Genomic DNA, 16,610 nt, shown 5'->3' with positions numbered 1-16,610 from the left:
ATTAGTCGTGACAGTGAAACACAGATGCATGGACAATGGGAATTTCAATAATAATTGCAAAAAAGTGCTCCTCAATTTTTTAGGGAAAAAGGTGAAAATAGTGGGAGAGTGATATTTCACCGTCGGATGGGAAAGTCGACGAGACATTTTCGGGACGAACATTGCGGATAAGTCAATAATTAGACCATGTCCAAAGAAATCCAAGTCTAAAAAATGAATTTATTCACATCGACGAGAGGAAAGCCAGGATCGATCGTTACGGTGGAGGGTGGACAACGAGAATAGTACATATAATCGCGAACCAGTGGACGTTAATCGGTGACAAAGGAACAAAAAAAGAAAAAAAGAAATAGTGGAGTGAAATATCGTCGTAGGGAGGGAGAGGGTCGGTTGGGAAAGTCGAGGATAATATTTTAGGGTCGAAGCTTGACAGAACTGTGGGGGAAAGTCAAGGGGATTTATCAGGATTTAGGGATCTCAGGTGTAATTCTAACGAAATAGTCCTTAGAGCGACACGTGTCCGTAGTGCGTGCGTACACATTTTCAATGGATTCGGCGGAGTGATGAATGAAAGCCGAAATAGGACAAACATCATCATCAGCAACATTTAGTTCTATCGTACCTACACCGAAAGTTGTCTTACCGGGAACTAACGATCCCACGTAAACGGGGTAAAACCTGGGAATAAGGTTAAAAGCTTCCTCCTCCACCTCCTCCGGACCTAGGGAAATTAGGAGGGGAACTTTGTACTCGTGGAGATCCAAGGGGAAGGAAGAACAAAAAGAAGGATCCTGGACCCTGTTACACGGGCTCAGAATCGGGACGGTGGAAAGGAAGAAAAGAAGAGGGAATTCCCGAGTTCCTGGACACCCGCCAGGTCGCCGCGACGGGGGAAAGAATCTCCTCCTCGAATTATAACGACTTTCATTAATCCCCCCATAAGGTGGACCGAAATTCGTTGACGACCCCGAGAACTCCAGGGCCGACCGCAGGACTTTCCTCGGGCCAGTAAAACTGGATCGTGGGAGAATAAAGGAAGGATACGAAGCGAGGAATAGAGGCCATCACCGGGGAAGAAGCTTCCCCGTCGAGGGGAACTCTCCTGTAGACGATATCGAGGTGGAGGGAACCCCAGAGAGAGGGAGAGAAGTCTTTCTTTTCAGCAGAGCCCTTCCCTTGGATCGCGTTATGAGTTTCGCCTGTGTCTCAGAAACTCGATACCGAAAGGAAGTGCATTCTCGCGAGCATATGTGCCAAGGTAATGTCCCAATAATCCAGCTAGTGGAATTTCCAGGTGCACTGAAAGGAGCGGAACGGAATTCCTCGTACCCTATCCAAATTGTCCCTTCGACGTTCTTCCTCTCCTGGAAGTCGTCCCACGTTTCCAATTGCACTTCCTGCAGTCCCTGACACAGTTTCCCATCGATCAGTACGAGGAACGATTGGCTATGCAGAGCTCAAAATTCCGCTGTTTGAGAAGCATTAGTACATCAAATTACTCTGCACGCGAAGTACCAACGAGGAGTCAAGTCATAGTAGATTTGGGTTAGGTGTACTTGAACGCTCCACTCGGATTCGATCTCGGTCATCGGCGACCTCTTCAAGGGTTAACTTAAAAAATTCACCTTTAGGACGTGCACGAATTTGAAATCTATTACCTCGCTCTGAACTGCGATAAAGTTCCACCTGATGGAAGGGTTAATTAACCTGGATTAGACTGTTAAACGTGTCCTCACTATTTTTATTAGAAGAATGTTAGAAGTATCGGTTATCCCTGGGAGAATATCGTTGCTCTCCCGCTTCTTCCGGTGAAACCGGACGAAATACCCGGACGGAAGTCGATTTTCATTTAGAGTGATGATGAACTTTTGAATGAACGATAAGAGGTGTCCATTTGTCTATGCGCAGTGCACGTGCGATTGCATTTCGTCACGAATACTCGCGACAAGAGAGGTCTGTTCAAGAAATTGGAGTACCGCGTGCAGAGGAAACTCTTGTGAACGGGTTCACCCTGTGTACAGGTAACGAGAGGCGATTTGCCGGGGGACGAGAATGGAAATTAACGTCGGGACTTTTCATAGGTCGCGCCGTGACCGGGCGGTCTCGAATCGTTTGTCAAAATCGGAAACAAGGGGGAGGAAAATGTCGAGCTCGCCGAGGGTCCGGCAAATGCCGCCGAGGCCGAGGATCACCCTTCCGGTCCCGGGGCAGTACGGTCCCTATGCACAAACCCCCATGGGATACGTAACCACCCCATATGGGCAGACGCCAATGCCCATGACACCTGTCGCCGGCCAGCCGAATCTCATGTACTCCAACAAAGCCAGCGAGTTCATGTTCGCGCAATTTAGGGGAATCAAGGACTTCACGAAGTCCGGGTTAAGCGTCGGCGAGAAGAGCGCCTTCTGGATCTACGAGAAGGTAAACCCCTTAAAGAGCCACGCAAGTGTCATTCTGTATACACCGAGACGTCAAAGCAATTATGAAACTAATCCCCGAACTGGGTGTACCGAATTGTTTGAAATTTTAACACCTTAAGTGTCGGCGAGAAGAGCGCCTTCTGGATCTACGAGAAGGTAAACCCCTTAAAGAGCCACGCATGTGTCATTCTGTATACACTGAGACGTCAAAGCATTTATGAAACTAATCACCGAACTGGGTGCACCGAATCATTTGAAATTTTACCACCTTAAGGGGATATGAAAGGGTCACTCTATATATACATTAGAGAAGTTAATTCGTTTGGAAAAGTATATTGCGATTTGGGTGCACCGAATCGTTTGAAATTTTACCACCTTAAGGGGATATGAAAGGGTCACTCTATATATACATCATATAAGTTAATTCGTTGGAGAAAGTATTTCTCGCATTGGGGGTACCGATTCGTTCGAAATTTTACCACGGGAATATGGAGGCCCTAAAGTAGGTCCTGAAACTCATGAAATTTAATTTTTCATCCAAAATTGAGTTTGAAACGATTCGTTGCACTTAGTTAGGAGAAAAGTTTCATATATGAGATCTCTTCGCGTCCCTTTCACACCACCTTAAATTTCATTTCTTGTATAAGTCCATTGGTAAATATTATGAACATTTGCCGTGAAAAACTGAAATTCTATGGGCGTCATGACCTTCCTTAGGGCTTCCATATTCACGTGGTAAAATTTCAAAGGATTCCGTACAAACTGGTGACCCTTTAGACGGCACTTTCGTATCGCCTTAACAGCGACCACTCGAGCGCAAGATTATGCAGATGGATAGGGAATTTATAATGAAGAGGTCGAGGACGTAACATCGATCCGCGTTTTGCGTAGGTCAGTTCCTGGAGCAAAAGGTGGTTCACCCATATATTTCTATTCGCCATCGTGATGCTGTACAGCGTCGCCGGGGCGATGGTCTTCGTTACGGTGGAAGGTAGCCACGAAGACACCCTGCGAACCGACATCCGGAAAGAAAGGTCTGTTAACACCGTGAAAATCATATTCCCACATAGCCGATAAGAGTGTCAGAGTCCGCGTATCTCGGACAAGGACGAGAATTTCGATCCAACTTGGTAAACTCGAGGAGAACCCTAACGACGTTAGGCATCACGCACGTGATAACACTAATTCACGTGTAAGTTTCGAGTCAGGGTCTTGAATCGATATCCCTAGGTGAATAATTTAAGCCCTGCAAGGTCGCCAACAGTATAGAATAAAAGGGGAGTAAACCAAGGACTCGAAGCGAGAGAAAAAAAAAAAGAGAAAAAGGTTCAATTCTCGTCCCATTGAAAGAGTCCCATATACTCCCCCAAATAATAAATCATTTTATTAAAAAAAATAGAAATATTCAATATATAAGATATAGAACCTAAATAACTGCAAAAATAATATATTACCCCAGTATATGAAAAATTATAATTAAATATATAATAACCCATTAAAGCACCAATAAACATTATAGGATAAATAATTATTATTATCATAGATCTAATATAAATATATACCCCAAATATTATTATTACATAATAATACCTCCATATTATTACTCTACACAAAGTTAATATTACCATTGAACAAGATATTAATCCTAAAGTGTCCTTAGCTAAAGGCAATAAATCTCTCTTAGTATCATCATTTACACAATAATATAATATCCGTATCGTATAAGATACAGTTAAACCTCTTGCAATTATTATATATATAATATAAATATACAAATATAGTTATCATCGAGGAGAGACTCGAATGATTGCGAATAGAAAATTCTGATTACCAAATCCTGGCATTCTGTCCAGGGACTTTCCTCGAATTGACCCAGAAAATTCTTAAAAGCTCCCGGTATAATGTTCGATTAGAAATGAACTCGAAGCGAGAGAAAAAAAATAGAGAAAAAGGTTCAATTTTCGCCCCGTTAAAAGATTCCCAGTTATCATCGAGGAGAGACTCGAACAATTGTGCCCATAATTATGAAAGTGGTCTCAGTCATATATTTTTTGTTTTACATTGAATTAATTTCGTTTGAAATAATATGGCGTGAAATAACTGATAAACTCATTTTTTTTTTTAATTTTGACTTAGACCACTTTCATAATTATGGGCACAATTGCGAATAGAAAATTCTGATTACCGAATCCTGGCATTCTGTCCAGGGACTTTCCTCGAATTGACTCAGAAAATTATTAAAAGCTCCCGGTATAATGTTCAATTAGAAATGAACTCGAAGCGAGAGAAAAAAAATAGAGAAAAAGGTTCAATTCTCGTCCCGTTGAAAAATTCCCAGTTATCATCGAGGAGAGACTCGAATGATTGCGAATAGAAAATTCTGATTACCGAATCCTGGCATTCTGTCCAGGGACTTTCCTCGAATTAACCCAGAAAATTATTAAAAGCTCCTGGTATAATGTTCGATTATAAATGTCTGGGAGTTTTGGTCAGAAAAATCGTAAGGGCACATTTAACAATCCAATCCAGCCAAGGTGGATGCTCGGGAAAAAAATGCCGTCGAAGCTGAGAAATGTTTCTTTGAATGAAAAAATCATTCTTCAGGAACGAGACTCTTCGGGCTATAAGGGAACTGTGGAACGAGCCGGTCTTGGTGGATAATCCTGAGCTTTGGAGAGGAAGAGCTGCGAACCAACTAATTAAGTACGAGGCTCACCTGTACGACTCCTATAAACACGGGGTCACGGATCGAGGGGAAAAAGTCTGGACATTTTGGAACGCGGTTTTCTATTGCGGCACCATCTACACGACGATAGGTAAGTCTAGTTTTTAGACTTCAGACTAGTATTTACTCTCGTTACTCGAGAAGGCTTGTACATAATTCCCTGACTTCGATTTTCGAAACGAGGTCGGAGCTTTGATTTTTTATTTTACCAATACCTCGAACGACACCTGCGAAAGGTGCTCATATACACAGAGAAAAATGAAATCTCTTCGATTAAAAAAAGAGGTGATTATCTTGAACAATGCACAATTGGATCAAACAACAGGGTTTCGTCAAGAATAACATGCATTTACCCCAACGAAATATTTGCTTTCCATATAAAGTGACTATAGTACTCCGGGAATTTCTCTAAACCCGTAAACGCATTTAATTTTAATTGTAAGAAAAATAATTCAAAAATAACAGTGGGACGTTTTATTCGATCCATCGATAGGAAGCTGAGTGGGAAGGATTTTTTTTTTTTCTTTACAGGATATTACTTCTTTTAGTGGAGTTAAAGAAATGAAACGTACAGTTTGGGTTTCTTGCCTCGTTATTTTAAGATACGAGCTGTTCGATCGATGCGATGCATCGGGGTTAATTGTTCGGCATTTTGGAGAGAGGTCTGGATTTCTATGACTTTATGGTAGGATTTCATTAACACCACTCGAAGAAATAATTTCATCGAAAGAAAAGGATTTCTTTTTCTCGGTTTACGGTCTTGGCTCTTGGAACGTGTTCCAGCCCCGATTTGCCAGATTTCCGTCCTGGGTTATTAGGATCCCCGTGTCACCAAGCATCGTGGGTATTTCGGTACTCCGGTGGGTCGCAATTCGGTGAAATGAAGTCCAACCCCAAATTCGGGGATAATCGAGGCCCCAAACGACGAACGGAGGGATTATTCACTCAGGCAATCACGAATTTTGATGCTCGAAATCAGCTGGAAGTCTCAACCAGAAATCCCGGGAAATAATTGGAAATCACCGAAACGTTGTCACCATTTCAAGCCTTATCACCGAATCGTCTTGTACTTTATCATATAAAATCAAAGTTAATAGGTTCTCAAAAAAAGAAATCACGGATTTTTATGCTCAAAATCAGCTGGAAGTCTCAAGCAGAAATCCCGGGAAATAATTGGAAATCACTGAAACGTCACAATTTTAAGGCCTCCCGTCACTTATCACCGAATCGCATTGTTTTTTACCATATAAAATTAAAGGCAATAGGTTCTCAGAAAAGGAAATCATTTGAAATTAAACGCAATAGGTTATCAAAGAAGGAAATCACGGTTTTTGATGCTCGATGTTACGTGGAAATCAGCTGGAAGTCTCACGCAGAAATCCCGGGAAATAATTGGAAATCACCGAAAGGTTGTCACGATTTCAAGCCTTATCACCAAATCGTATTGTAGTTTATCATATAAAATCAAACTCGATAGGTTCTCAAAAAAAGAAATCACGGATTTTTATGCTCAAAATCAGCTGGAAGTCTCAAGCAGAAATCCCGGGAAATAATTGGAAATCACCGAAACGTTGTCACCGTTTCAAGCCTTATCACCGAATCGTATTGTACTTTATCATATAAAATCAAAGTCACTAGGTTCTCAAAAAAAGAAATCACGGATTTCGATGCTCAAAATCACGTGGAAATGATCTGGAAGTCTTAAGCAAAAATCCCGGGAAATAATTGGAAATCACCGAAACGTTGTCACAATTTCAAGACCTCCCGTCACTTATCACCGAATCGCATTGTTCTATATCATATGAAATGAAAGGCAATCGGTACTCAAAGAAGGAAATCATTTCCCCTGATTACCGAGTGAATAGCCCATCGGGATGAACCTTGACGAGTTCCCTTTGAGATGTCCAAAGAGTCCTATGGGGTCGAATCACCCGAAGAGGCCGCGAAATGGCCCGAAATCCCCGTAATCGCGACCGCAAGCCATTAAACTTTGGCGGCAGCCACGTAGAGGAGAAAACAAACAAAGCCGGGATCATTAAGGTCGCCTGTCCGTCCGCAGGTTTACGGTTTATCGGTCTTACGCGGTTGGATTTCGCGTTTGCAGCCATTTCCTAAATTAAACGACACATCCCTCGGAACCAGGGAATCGAGTTATTCGGCGAACGAGCAGGCTCGCCTTTAAGATATCCATTTTCGCGAGACACGAGGATGACCCTCCGACTTTAGTCCCGTGTAAACCTACGCATACTATTTCGAGTTCTGAGTTCCGTCGTTACGTAAGGAAGGAGGTTCTAGTTCGAACGTCTCCGCGGCTCGTTCGGATGGGTAGAATTATTTTTGTGCACCTTTTTGCCGCTGAGAAGTCATATTTCAAGTCGGTCTCTATTTTCCCTCCACGTGGACGAGTCGGCGATAATATCCTAGGAGAGGAAGCGAACGAAGGCCCGGGGAAATTGACGCTGGAATTCTCGACAAAAATCGACGACTTCCGGATATCAATTAATCCAACAACCGGGGACAACAATTAGAATATTCCCCGTACGCCCTGTTGCACCTGCGTCGAGTGCACCTAGCCTTGTACTTTCCGTCCCAAGGTGCAGCCACCGTATGAAACGTTGTTCCCTCCCATCTATCTAGACCGAGTGCAATTTCGCCGGTTCTAAAGTGGATGCAGGACGGGCGAGGGGAGCATCTCGCGAGGCTGCTTTCATTCCGTTTTGTCCTCGCCTTCTCTACTTTATGCACTTCATAATTCCCAAGCTCGACGGCCAAAGGGCTTTTTCAAGGGACCGTATCCCATGAACCCACCGAGTAAACGTCTCGAAGTACTGGAAGGTGGAGGTAGAAACGAAGTTGGACATTTCTCCGTGTCCCATGAACCCACCGAGTGAACGTCTCGAAGTACTGGAAGGTGGAGGTAGAAACGAAGTTGAACATTTCTCCGTGTCCTATGAACCCACCGAGTAAACGTCTCGAAGTACTGCAAGGTGGAGGTAGAAACGAAGTTGAACATTTCTCCGTGTCCTATGAACCCACCGAGTAAACGTCTCGAAGTACTGGAAGGTGGAGGTAGAAACGAAGTTGAACATTTCTCCGTGTCCTATGAACCCACCGAGTAAACGTCTCGAAGTACTGGAAGGTGGAGGTAGAAACGAAGTTGAACATTTCTCCGTGTCCCATGAACCCACCGAGTAAACCTCTCGAAGTACAGGAAGGTGGAGGTAGAAACGAAGTTGAACATTTCTCCGTGTCCTATGAACCCACCGAGTAAACCTCTCGAAGTACTGGAAGGTGGACGTAGAAACGAAGTTGAACATTTCTCCGTGTCCCATGAACCCACCGAGTAAACGTCTCGAAGTACTGGAAGGTGGAGGTAGAAAAGAAGTTGAACATTTCTCGAGCGACCTGGAAGTCGTCGAGTAGCCACACGCAGAAACACAAGACATCCGCCCTCATAGCCAAAGACGGCATTGGAAACATAATATAACAATTGTCAAGTATCAAAAACGCGGATGCCAAATTTGTTAATAAATTACAAAATACAAACTACTATACTACTAAGAATAAAATGTCCAATTCTATCCCCAGCGAATTAACAGTTCCATTGTGGGCTTGGCAAGACGATCATCTTAAGCGAGTCTTAAAGTTATTGTAAAATAGTCTCCTTTTACCATGTCCGTGGATGATTTTTCCGCTTTTGGGGGGGACTGCGACGAGGTTGCGGCGTGGTTGCGGCGTCCCCGGGCGCGTCGCGATGCCGCGTGGCCGGGCCGGGCCGGTTCGATATCCGGCGGTGCGTCGTCCGCAGAGAGGCGTCGCGACGCCGGCCCGGCTCGGGTGGGAGCGGACCAGAGCGGAGCTTTATTTCGGTCCGCCTTGGTGCCGGGTGGACGAGCAAAGCCGGAGCATCCCGGCGACCATGGAGGACAGTTACACGGTGCACCGACGCCGCAAGGCGGCAGCGAGGAGGCGCGAGAAGACGCCAGATCCACCTCGACGTCTCGAAGAGACCGACGACGAGGATGGTGCCCGAGCAAAAATGGAGAAGATGGTGGAGGACACGGAAAGGATGGAGCTGGAGACCCTCCGAGCCCCCCTGAAGAGCGAAGAAGCCGAATTCGCGGAAGAAGTGGCAAAATCGAGCGAACCGAGACACACCTCAAGGTCCTCTTCGAGGTCGGCGAAGGAGGAGCGGAGAAGTAGGTACGTCGAAGAAATTGCGCCTCCGGGAGACTCGAAGAGGAACGAGGCGGTGACGTCCAGGAACGAGGAGGGTGCGGAGAGTGGGTTCAAAAATAACGAGAAGCGTCACGGAGACGCCGAAGAAGCGGTTAGGTCGGTAAGTAAGGAAGCTGCGGCGTGGGATACGAAGGAGAGGATGAGGGAGGAGATAGGGGAAAGGAGGAAGTCGGAAGTCGAGAGGGAAGAGAGGTCGAACGAAGGGGAGAAGATCGAGAGGAAGGGAGAAGGCAGGAGGAGGGTGGAGGAGGAAGGCGAGATGAGGAAGGTGGAAAGGAAGGTGGAAAGGAAGGTGGAAAAGAAGGTGGACAAGAAGGTGGACAAGAAGGTGGACAAGAGGAACGAGTCGTCGAAGGCTGTAGAGGAGGCGAAGATGAAGAAGAGCAGGCCTTCCAGCTCGGAGGTGGAGGCGAGGTCCGAGGAAGAGAGAAGTCGAGACGCCGAGAGGAAGGTGAAGAAACGGTCGAAGGAGAGGATGATGGAGAAGATGAGCTACGCCACCACGGACTCGAGCGATGCCGAAGAGAAGAGGAGGGACCCTAGGAAGAAGAAGTCCCCGGACGCGACCAAAGGGTCTAGGGTCCCTAGGAAGAGCGTTGGAAAATCCAGGACTACGACGGATACGGACGGAGAGCCGGAGATCTTGAAGAGCTCGAAGGACTCGAAGAGCGAGGAGAGGCAGAGACCTATCAAGCCTAGCAGAGAGAAACGTCCCTCGGGGAGAGAAGTCTATTCCGCAGGGTCTGAAGAAGAGGAAAAGGGTTCCCGGGTGAAAGAGGAAGGTTTCGAAGAATCCGTGGTGGAGGGGTCCCTGGTGATCGGGGCCAGGAAGAAGGATTCTTCGAGAATCCAGGGATCCGAGAAACGACGCGCTTATCCCAGTGACACCGACGAAGAGCCGAGGTCGATAAAGAGGAGCGAGACCTTTCCCCAGGGTCAATCGGCAGAGAAAACGCCGATCGGAAGATCGGCTTCGGAGATGAGGAAGCTGATCATTCCCCTGGACGACGATAGTCTCATCAAGGACTTCGCCAGGGCCCAGGCGGAGTACTTGAGGAGAGAACGGGGCATCCTGGATCCAGACCCCGAAGACCCCGACTACCTGATCCGCACGTCTTCCATCCTAAGGAGAAGAAAAGCCAGCGTTCTCCACTCCGACGAGGAACAGGAGGAAATAGCCAAAACGATGCAGACCCCGAAGAGCTCCTGGTTCTCTTGGTTCCCTGTCTTCTCCATATTCAAGGGAAGATCAAAAATCCAGGTAGAGACATCGGAAAACGAGGAGATCCCGCAGGAGATCCTGAAGAGGCCCCAAGAAGACGTCGCCCAGAAGAGAGTCTCCATTTTCGAGTTCTTTGCAGCCTTGAGGGACGTCTTGGCGGAGTTCCGAGCCTTTGTCGAGCAAAATCCCAGAGAAACGAGGATCATCAGGAAGCTGAGGAACCGATGCGTGGCCGAGCTCATCCTGATCATCATTTACTGTGGCCTGGGTGCCTTCGTCTTCAGGTTCACCGAGGGAGCCTTCGAAAGCTTCTACAAATGTGGCGTCAAGAGGGTTAAAAGGGACTTTTTGGACAGTCTTTGGAACTACAGTCACAATATGAGGGAGGACGACTGGAAGAGCATGGCCAGGAGGAAACTCATGGAATTCGAGGAGCAACTTCATACCGCGCATGAAGCTGGAGTTCATTCTTACAGTGGTCAGAGAAGCTGGAGCTTCTTGAACGCCGTTGTCTATTGTCTCACCGTGATCACCACTATTGGTGAGTGGTCCTAGCCAGGATTGATAAAAAGCATGATTTGAAGGACCCTCCCGGGACGCAATTTGCAAAAATCGCGACTTAAAGAAATAAACATCAGTCGATTAAAATCGGTGATGTTAGTCGATCGATTTAGATCAGCCAACCTTGGTTGTGTTACTATCGGGGTCCAAGTCTCGATCAACTTTTTTTTTATCCTTGGGTGCACTTTCCCCTTGATGATGTAGGAGTAATGAGTACCCTGAAAGGTGGAAGACGAAGGAGCGACGAGGCAGCCCTTAGCCTGTAATTGAAGGCAAAAGGCGTTCGTCTAACAAGGGCAAGGGCGATAAATTGACTCCCCCGACGAAGGACACTCCCGGGGCGTAATTTGCACGTAGAAGTCACCTTTATTTAAATCCGAAACGATATCCCGAGCACTCTCTCTACCTTCTTTACGAGCAATTAAATCCCGCCTGTCAGAGGTCGCAAATGAGAACTATGCCAAAAAGATATCCCCCTTCTTTTGAATTACAAATTAAAAGGGATAAGTCGGTGGCCTCACATTTGGAACGAATCTTCCCAGCTTCTTCTTTTTTCTTTTCCCTTCCTTCACGTTATACTCTCGTCGCCTAGGAGTCTAGGGGTGCAGCTGCCGAGTGCTAATCCTGCAGTTAAGATAATAGTTAATCCAACTCGGGCCTGATGCATTTTGCAATTTGCATTTTCTTAATCTCGAGAACACGGGCCGTACCGAGGTTTACCCTGGAGTGCAATATGTGTACAGGTCGCCATAACGTCGGATTAACTCCTTGCGTTATCATGTGGGATGGATAACGGAAACCGCTTAAGTTTTGGGGACCTTGCCAAAATCAAAGAGTGCAACCTGGGGTGAATAATATCCTCATCGCCGGTCTAGAGTCCCGAAAAATCCCGTGATAAAGGAAACCGCGCAAACCAGGAAATAAATCCGAAGCTTAAAGTTCAACCTGCATTAATAACAACTTCAGTCGGTACAGACAATGCTTCACGTCCTGATTCCTTTGTTGAAAGCGACGTCAAGATTATGAAACATCACTTACGTCTGGGTGGCCCAGAATAATCACATTGTGGATTTGTTAGAATATTCGTAGATTAATTAAGGTGATATGAAAGGGTCATTCTAAAAGACCACTTTTTTTTTCCTTTTTTTTTTAAATTAAATTTCATGAGCATCACGTTCTTTCTTAGGACCTCCACGTTACACCCCCATACGTTTCGACGTATGTAATAGAATAACCCTTTCATAACACTCTAAATCCCCATTTAAACAGATATACGATTCCCACGTCCCGTTGAAACAAGACGGATGACTTCCCTAGATAAGGGGAGCCGTGATTAAAAATAAATCCACGTCCCTCCCGATTCCATTTCTCTTGATTAGCTCACTGACAAGGGTAGACCTAAACTTTAAACCAGTCCGTACAGATATCTCGTTGTCGGACCTCCACCTAAAAGCTGCAAAAAGAAGAGAGCTACGAAAGTTCCCCTAACTCTCTTCGACAGTCTCCAGGAAAATTCCCGTCGAAGTCAGCCAGCCAAAGACTGGCGTAATTGCGAGCCGATCTCAATTAGGAGCGGTACTTAGCGTGATTGGATCCGAACAATGCAGTCCCTTCGGAGTTTCCTCAGTGGATTGCATTTAACTCCGTTGACTTCTTCAGGTTACGGACATATATCACCCAGCACCACGACCGGAAGAGCCTTGACCATCGTATACGCGATCTTCGGCATCCCGATGTTTCTGATAATCCTGGCCGATTTCGGGAAACTTTTCACGAGAGGTATGAAGTTCCTTTGGGCCTTCGTCAGGAGGCTATACTACACCGGGAGTTGTCGCAAAGTTCGAAGGACAGTGCCGGTTCAGGTGAGGTTCAAGCCCAAACTCCGCTCATGCGCTCGAGACGAAAGAGTAAGAAAAATTGAAAGAAAAAAAACATTTTAATTATTTATTTCACCTGGATTAAATGATTAAGCTGGTACGAGAGGTGGCCTACGATAGGTCAGTCGAGGAGGCGAGACGGTTAATTTGTTCCTTTGCTTTCAGGAAGTCATGAAGGGGGTGCAATTGGTGTACGACTTCGCGACTTTCCGGCGACCCTCGCAAATGAACCCCGAGGAGATCGAGGAGATGCAGAGGCAAAGGAGCCAGGGCCAAACCGTGTTGAATTTGGATGGAAACCTGCCCACCCAACCCGATACCCCGGGGACCCCCGCCATGTCGAACTTTGCCATAGACGACGAGTTCAATTTACCTATTTCCGTCGCGATCTTCATCCTCCTCGGTTACATTTTCGTAGGAGCGACCCTCTACTACATGTGGGAGGAGTGGGGCTTCTTCGAGAGCTTCTACTTCGTGTTCATCTCCATGAGCACCATCGGCTTCGGAGATTACGTTCCCCAGGTAAAGAGGAGCCCTTAATCCCCCACCGTGAGAAAATTCGGCCCGGAAAGGGGGAAAGAGAGATTTACTTTGTTTTCCCGTTAGCCTTCCGGAAAGAGCTTCGATTTCTTTTTCCTTCCCCACACTCAAAGGAAAAGTCCAGTTAAAAGTGCCAGATATTCATAGCAAGGTATTACCTGGCTCCGTTAACCCTTTTTCCCCGGTAAAGCCAAGAGAAATGTCTGGACTTCTGTCCAGGAATTTTACCCCCAAAGATGTGTACAGTAGTTCAAGAATTATATCAGGTAACCATGTATCCAACCTCGGTAATCAGGATTTCCTAGTCCTATCGATCAGACCTTCTCGTTAACGATAACCAGAAATCTTTTGACCAGCATCTAATAACGTTAACCAGGCTTTATCCTTGAGTGAAGAAAAGTCATTATTTATCATTTCAAATAACGTGGGTCTGCTTGTTCCTTTCACGGTGGCGCTCAGATGGTAAGCTTGACACAAAAACGTTAATCAACACGGTTGAATGTATTTAAATGCAAGGAAAAAAATAAGAAACAGTCACTGAGCACATTATTCCGATTGATAAGACGTTAAGATCGCGCGATCGCCACGAGAGGCGAGGAAACTAACCGATTGATTGATTGATTTAGCACCCGATATACATGATGTGTTCGATAGTGTACTTGGTGTTCGGCCTGGCACTGACGTCCATGTGCATCAACGTGGTTCAGGTAAACGCGAATAACGATTGAGAAAAAAACGGCAAAAATCGAGAACAACTAAGGTTTAATCCCCGTTTCCTCATACAGGTCATGTTGTCTGATTCGTTCAAACAAGCCAGTCAGAAAATCGGGGCAACGATCGGGTTCGAAGTAGCCGAAGACGATGGCTCTATCCAAGCTGCACTTCCTGCACCAGTGGAAGTGGCCGACGTGCACATGACGATAATGGACTCGGAAAGCAAAGAGAAAATCGCGCCGACGGCCAAGCAGGAAGACGTGGACCTGTAGATTGGATAAAGGAACAGCCCGAGAAGATAACGAGACAAGGTACAATCGATAAGAAATAGAAACTCGGGTCAAGAAAGCGTAAAAAGAGCGGCTGAAGGCGTCAATTCCCTATCATCTGGATGGAGGAACTTCCCTATTATCCCCTATGGGATGAAAGACTCCCTATTATCAGGATTCGGAAAGCAAAGGGAAAATCCCGGCGATGGCCAAGCAGGAAGACGTGGACCTGTAGATTGGGTAAATGAACCGCCCAAGACGATAACGAGACAAGGTACAATTGATAAGAAATAGAAACTCGTGTCAAGAAAGCGACGGCTGAAGGCGTTGATTCCCTATTATCTGGATGTAGATATCATTGTCGCGTGGATTTTGGATCAGGGATCCAGGGACCCGATTCTCGAGTTCACCTTTCGCATGCGAAATTCACAGTTTTGTCCAAGACTTTCAAACGTTGACCAATTACGTGACTTCGCAACAATGTCGAGATTTCTCTTGCGAATCTATTCGGACGCGAAAGAAATCCGCATGAAATCGAGAATAGAAGCCCAAGTGATAAGAGGTGTCATTCTACGGTCAACCTTGCCAAACGTTTCGGAGTGCTCCTTGCGAGGTTCTTCTTTTTTTTCCCCCCTTTCTCCCTAGTTTAGCGTCGATTGACAATAAAGTATAAGAGGTTCGATCTTCTACTTTGCACAACTTACAAGCTCTAACGATTTCTACGTCGCAGTAAGTGCATGGGTGTTTCGTAAGTTCTTTTTACGGATTCGGGTGGATCTTGCGAATTACGTTCTCGCTGATAAGGAGCCCTAGAATCATGCGTTCGTTGATAAATTGCCGTCCGCGAACTCGTAGAAGGAAGAACTGACTCTTCGCGTTAAGCCGAAAAAGAAAGAAAAAGGAAAAGGAGAAAAAAAAAGAATCAATTGGCTTTGCGAACGTTGACGACACAAGCTTCGCCCTTTGAAAGGCTAGAAAACCAAAGAAAGACTTCCTCACGCTATTTCCGATGAAAAACCGGATATCAGCTCGCAGAAAATAATCCATAAAAAAAAACAAAAAAAAAACAGCGAAAAACACGAATGCTATCCAAAGGGCTCTAAAATCCAGGCCGCGCTAACGGATGAGGTTTAGACGAAACTCGTGCCTTTTTACGAATGAGAAACGCGTTGTTTATATTTGATCTAACCTTCTAATTGCGAGAAATTCGTGCATGTGATAAAACGTAAAATTACTATTAGGGGTTGAGATGAAATTCGCGAACTCCGGCTGCCGGCCAGGCAACGGGGATTTATTTTCTTTTTTTTCTTTCTTGTAGCGTAAACTAGTCAGTACGTCGTAAAATGCGTGCTCAGGGCAGATTTTGGAAATTTTAAAAGGTTTCGATCGGGCGTGAATAATTTAACGATCAGACCTTGTTTAATTTTCACAATTCGCAAGTACTCCACGACTTTGCCGCACATTATACGTGTACTTATGCGTGCAGCTAATAAAACGAATAACGCGTTGAGTACTGTATCAAGTAGTTGATATTATTGATGCCATTGTAAATTATCGTTTATTCAAAATATATATAATAAGGCAATGAAAATGCAAATGAATTTCATGTGCGAATGACGTCCCTGGTTTAAGGTAGGTAGTATGTGGAATAAATGCCAATTGCAGCGTAGTTATTTCTTAACGCTCGTTCCAATGATTGTCACGGTAATTCCCTCGTAAACAATTTTAGTATCAGTGATACTATATGCGTAGGAAAGCGAGGAATGATATGAAGAAAGATATGGTACATATATATGAGTACGACGAGCTCTTCCTAGTGTGCAATAAAGACAGAGAGAACCGACGATGGTTGTGCGCCATCCAGCGTTGCACTGTTGTTAGCTTGTCAGAATTGTATTCTACTTTACTGACATTCTTAAAAAAAAAATACCGGCTTTATAAATCGTGCATACAGAAATGAGTTGGGAGATTGCTCACGGGCAGGGTCGCGCGATCGCATCGTGTGTTGCCCTCTGGTTTCGTACGTTAACTTTTACCGAATTT

General features: G+C 45.4%; 2 protein-coding genes across 2 annotated transcripts; both read left to right on the top strand.

The window, feature by feature from the left end:
- Nucleotides 1-1,901: 1,901 nt before the first annotated feature.
- On the top strand, nt 1,902-2,538 carry LOC111674445. The gene has a single exon (XM_023435006.1). The coding sequence runs from the start codon at nt 2,053-2,055 to the stop codon at nt 2,536-2,538; it is 486 nt and encodes a 161-aa protein (XP_023290774.1). The 5' UTR covers nt 1,902-2,052.
- A 6,434-nt stretch (nt 2,539-8,972) lies between these two features.
- Nucleotides 8,973-15,634, top strand: LOC105701577 (caldesmon). Its single transcript, XM_023435005.1, has 6 exons — nt 8,973-11,147; nt 12,827-13,029; nt 13,210-13,566; nt 14,044-14,046; nt 14,211-14,291; nt 14,370-15,634. The coding sequence occupies exons 1-6, from the start codon at nt 9,065-9,067 to the stop codon at nt 14,568-14,570; spliced, it is 2,928 nt and encodes a 975-aa protein (XP_023290773.1). The 5' UTR covers nt 8,973-9,064; the 3' UTR covers nt 14,571-15,634.
- Nucleotides 15,635-16,610: the final 976 nt, after the last annotated feature.

The sequence above is a fragment of the Orussus abietinus genome, unplaced genomic scaffold, assembly GCF_000612105.2.
Source record: "Orussus abietinus isolate OABI.00-Male unplaced genomic scaffold, Oabi_2.0 scaffold132, whole genome shotgun sequence".
Taxonomy (NCBI): domain Eukaryota; kingdom Metazoa; phylum Arthropoda; class Insecta; order Hymenoptera; family Orussidae; genus Orussus; species Orussus abietinus.
This window is presented reverse-complemented; position numbering and strand designations above follow the sequence as displayed.

Coding starts and splice junctions, on each gene's coding strand:
- LOC111674445 (XM_023435006.1), top strand. CDS start 2,053: ATGGAAATTAACGTCGGGACTTTTCATAGGTCGCGCCGTGACCGGGCG.
- LOC105701577 (XM_023435005.1), top strand. CDS start 9,065: ATGGAGGACAGTTACACGGTGCACCGACGCCGCAAGGCGGCAGCGAGG. Junction 13,030..13,209: donor GAAGGACAGTGCCGGTTCAG/GTGAGGTTCAAG, acceptor CTTTGCTTTCAG/GAAGTCATGAAGGGGGTGCA. Junction 14,292..14,369: donor TGTGCATCAACGTGGTTCAG/GTAAACGCGAAT, acceptor TTCCTCATACAG/GTCATGTTGTCTGATTCGTT.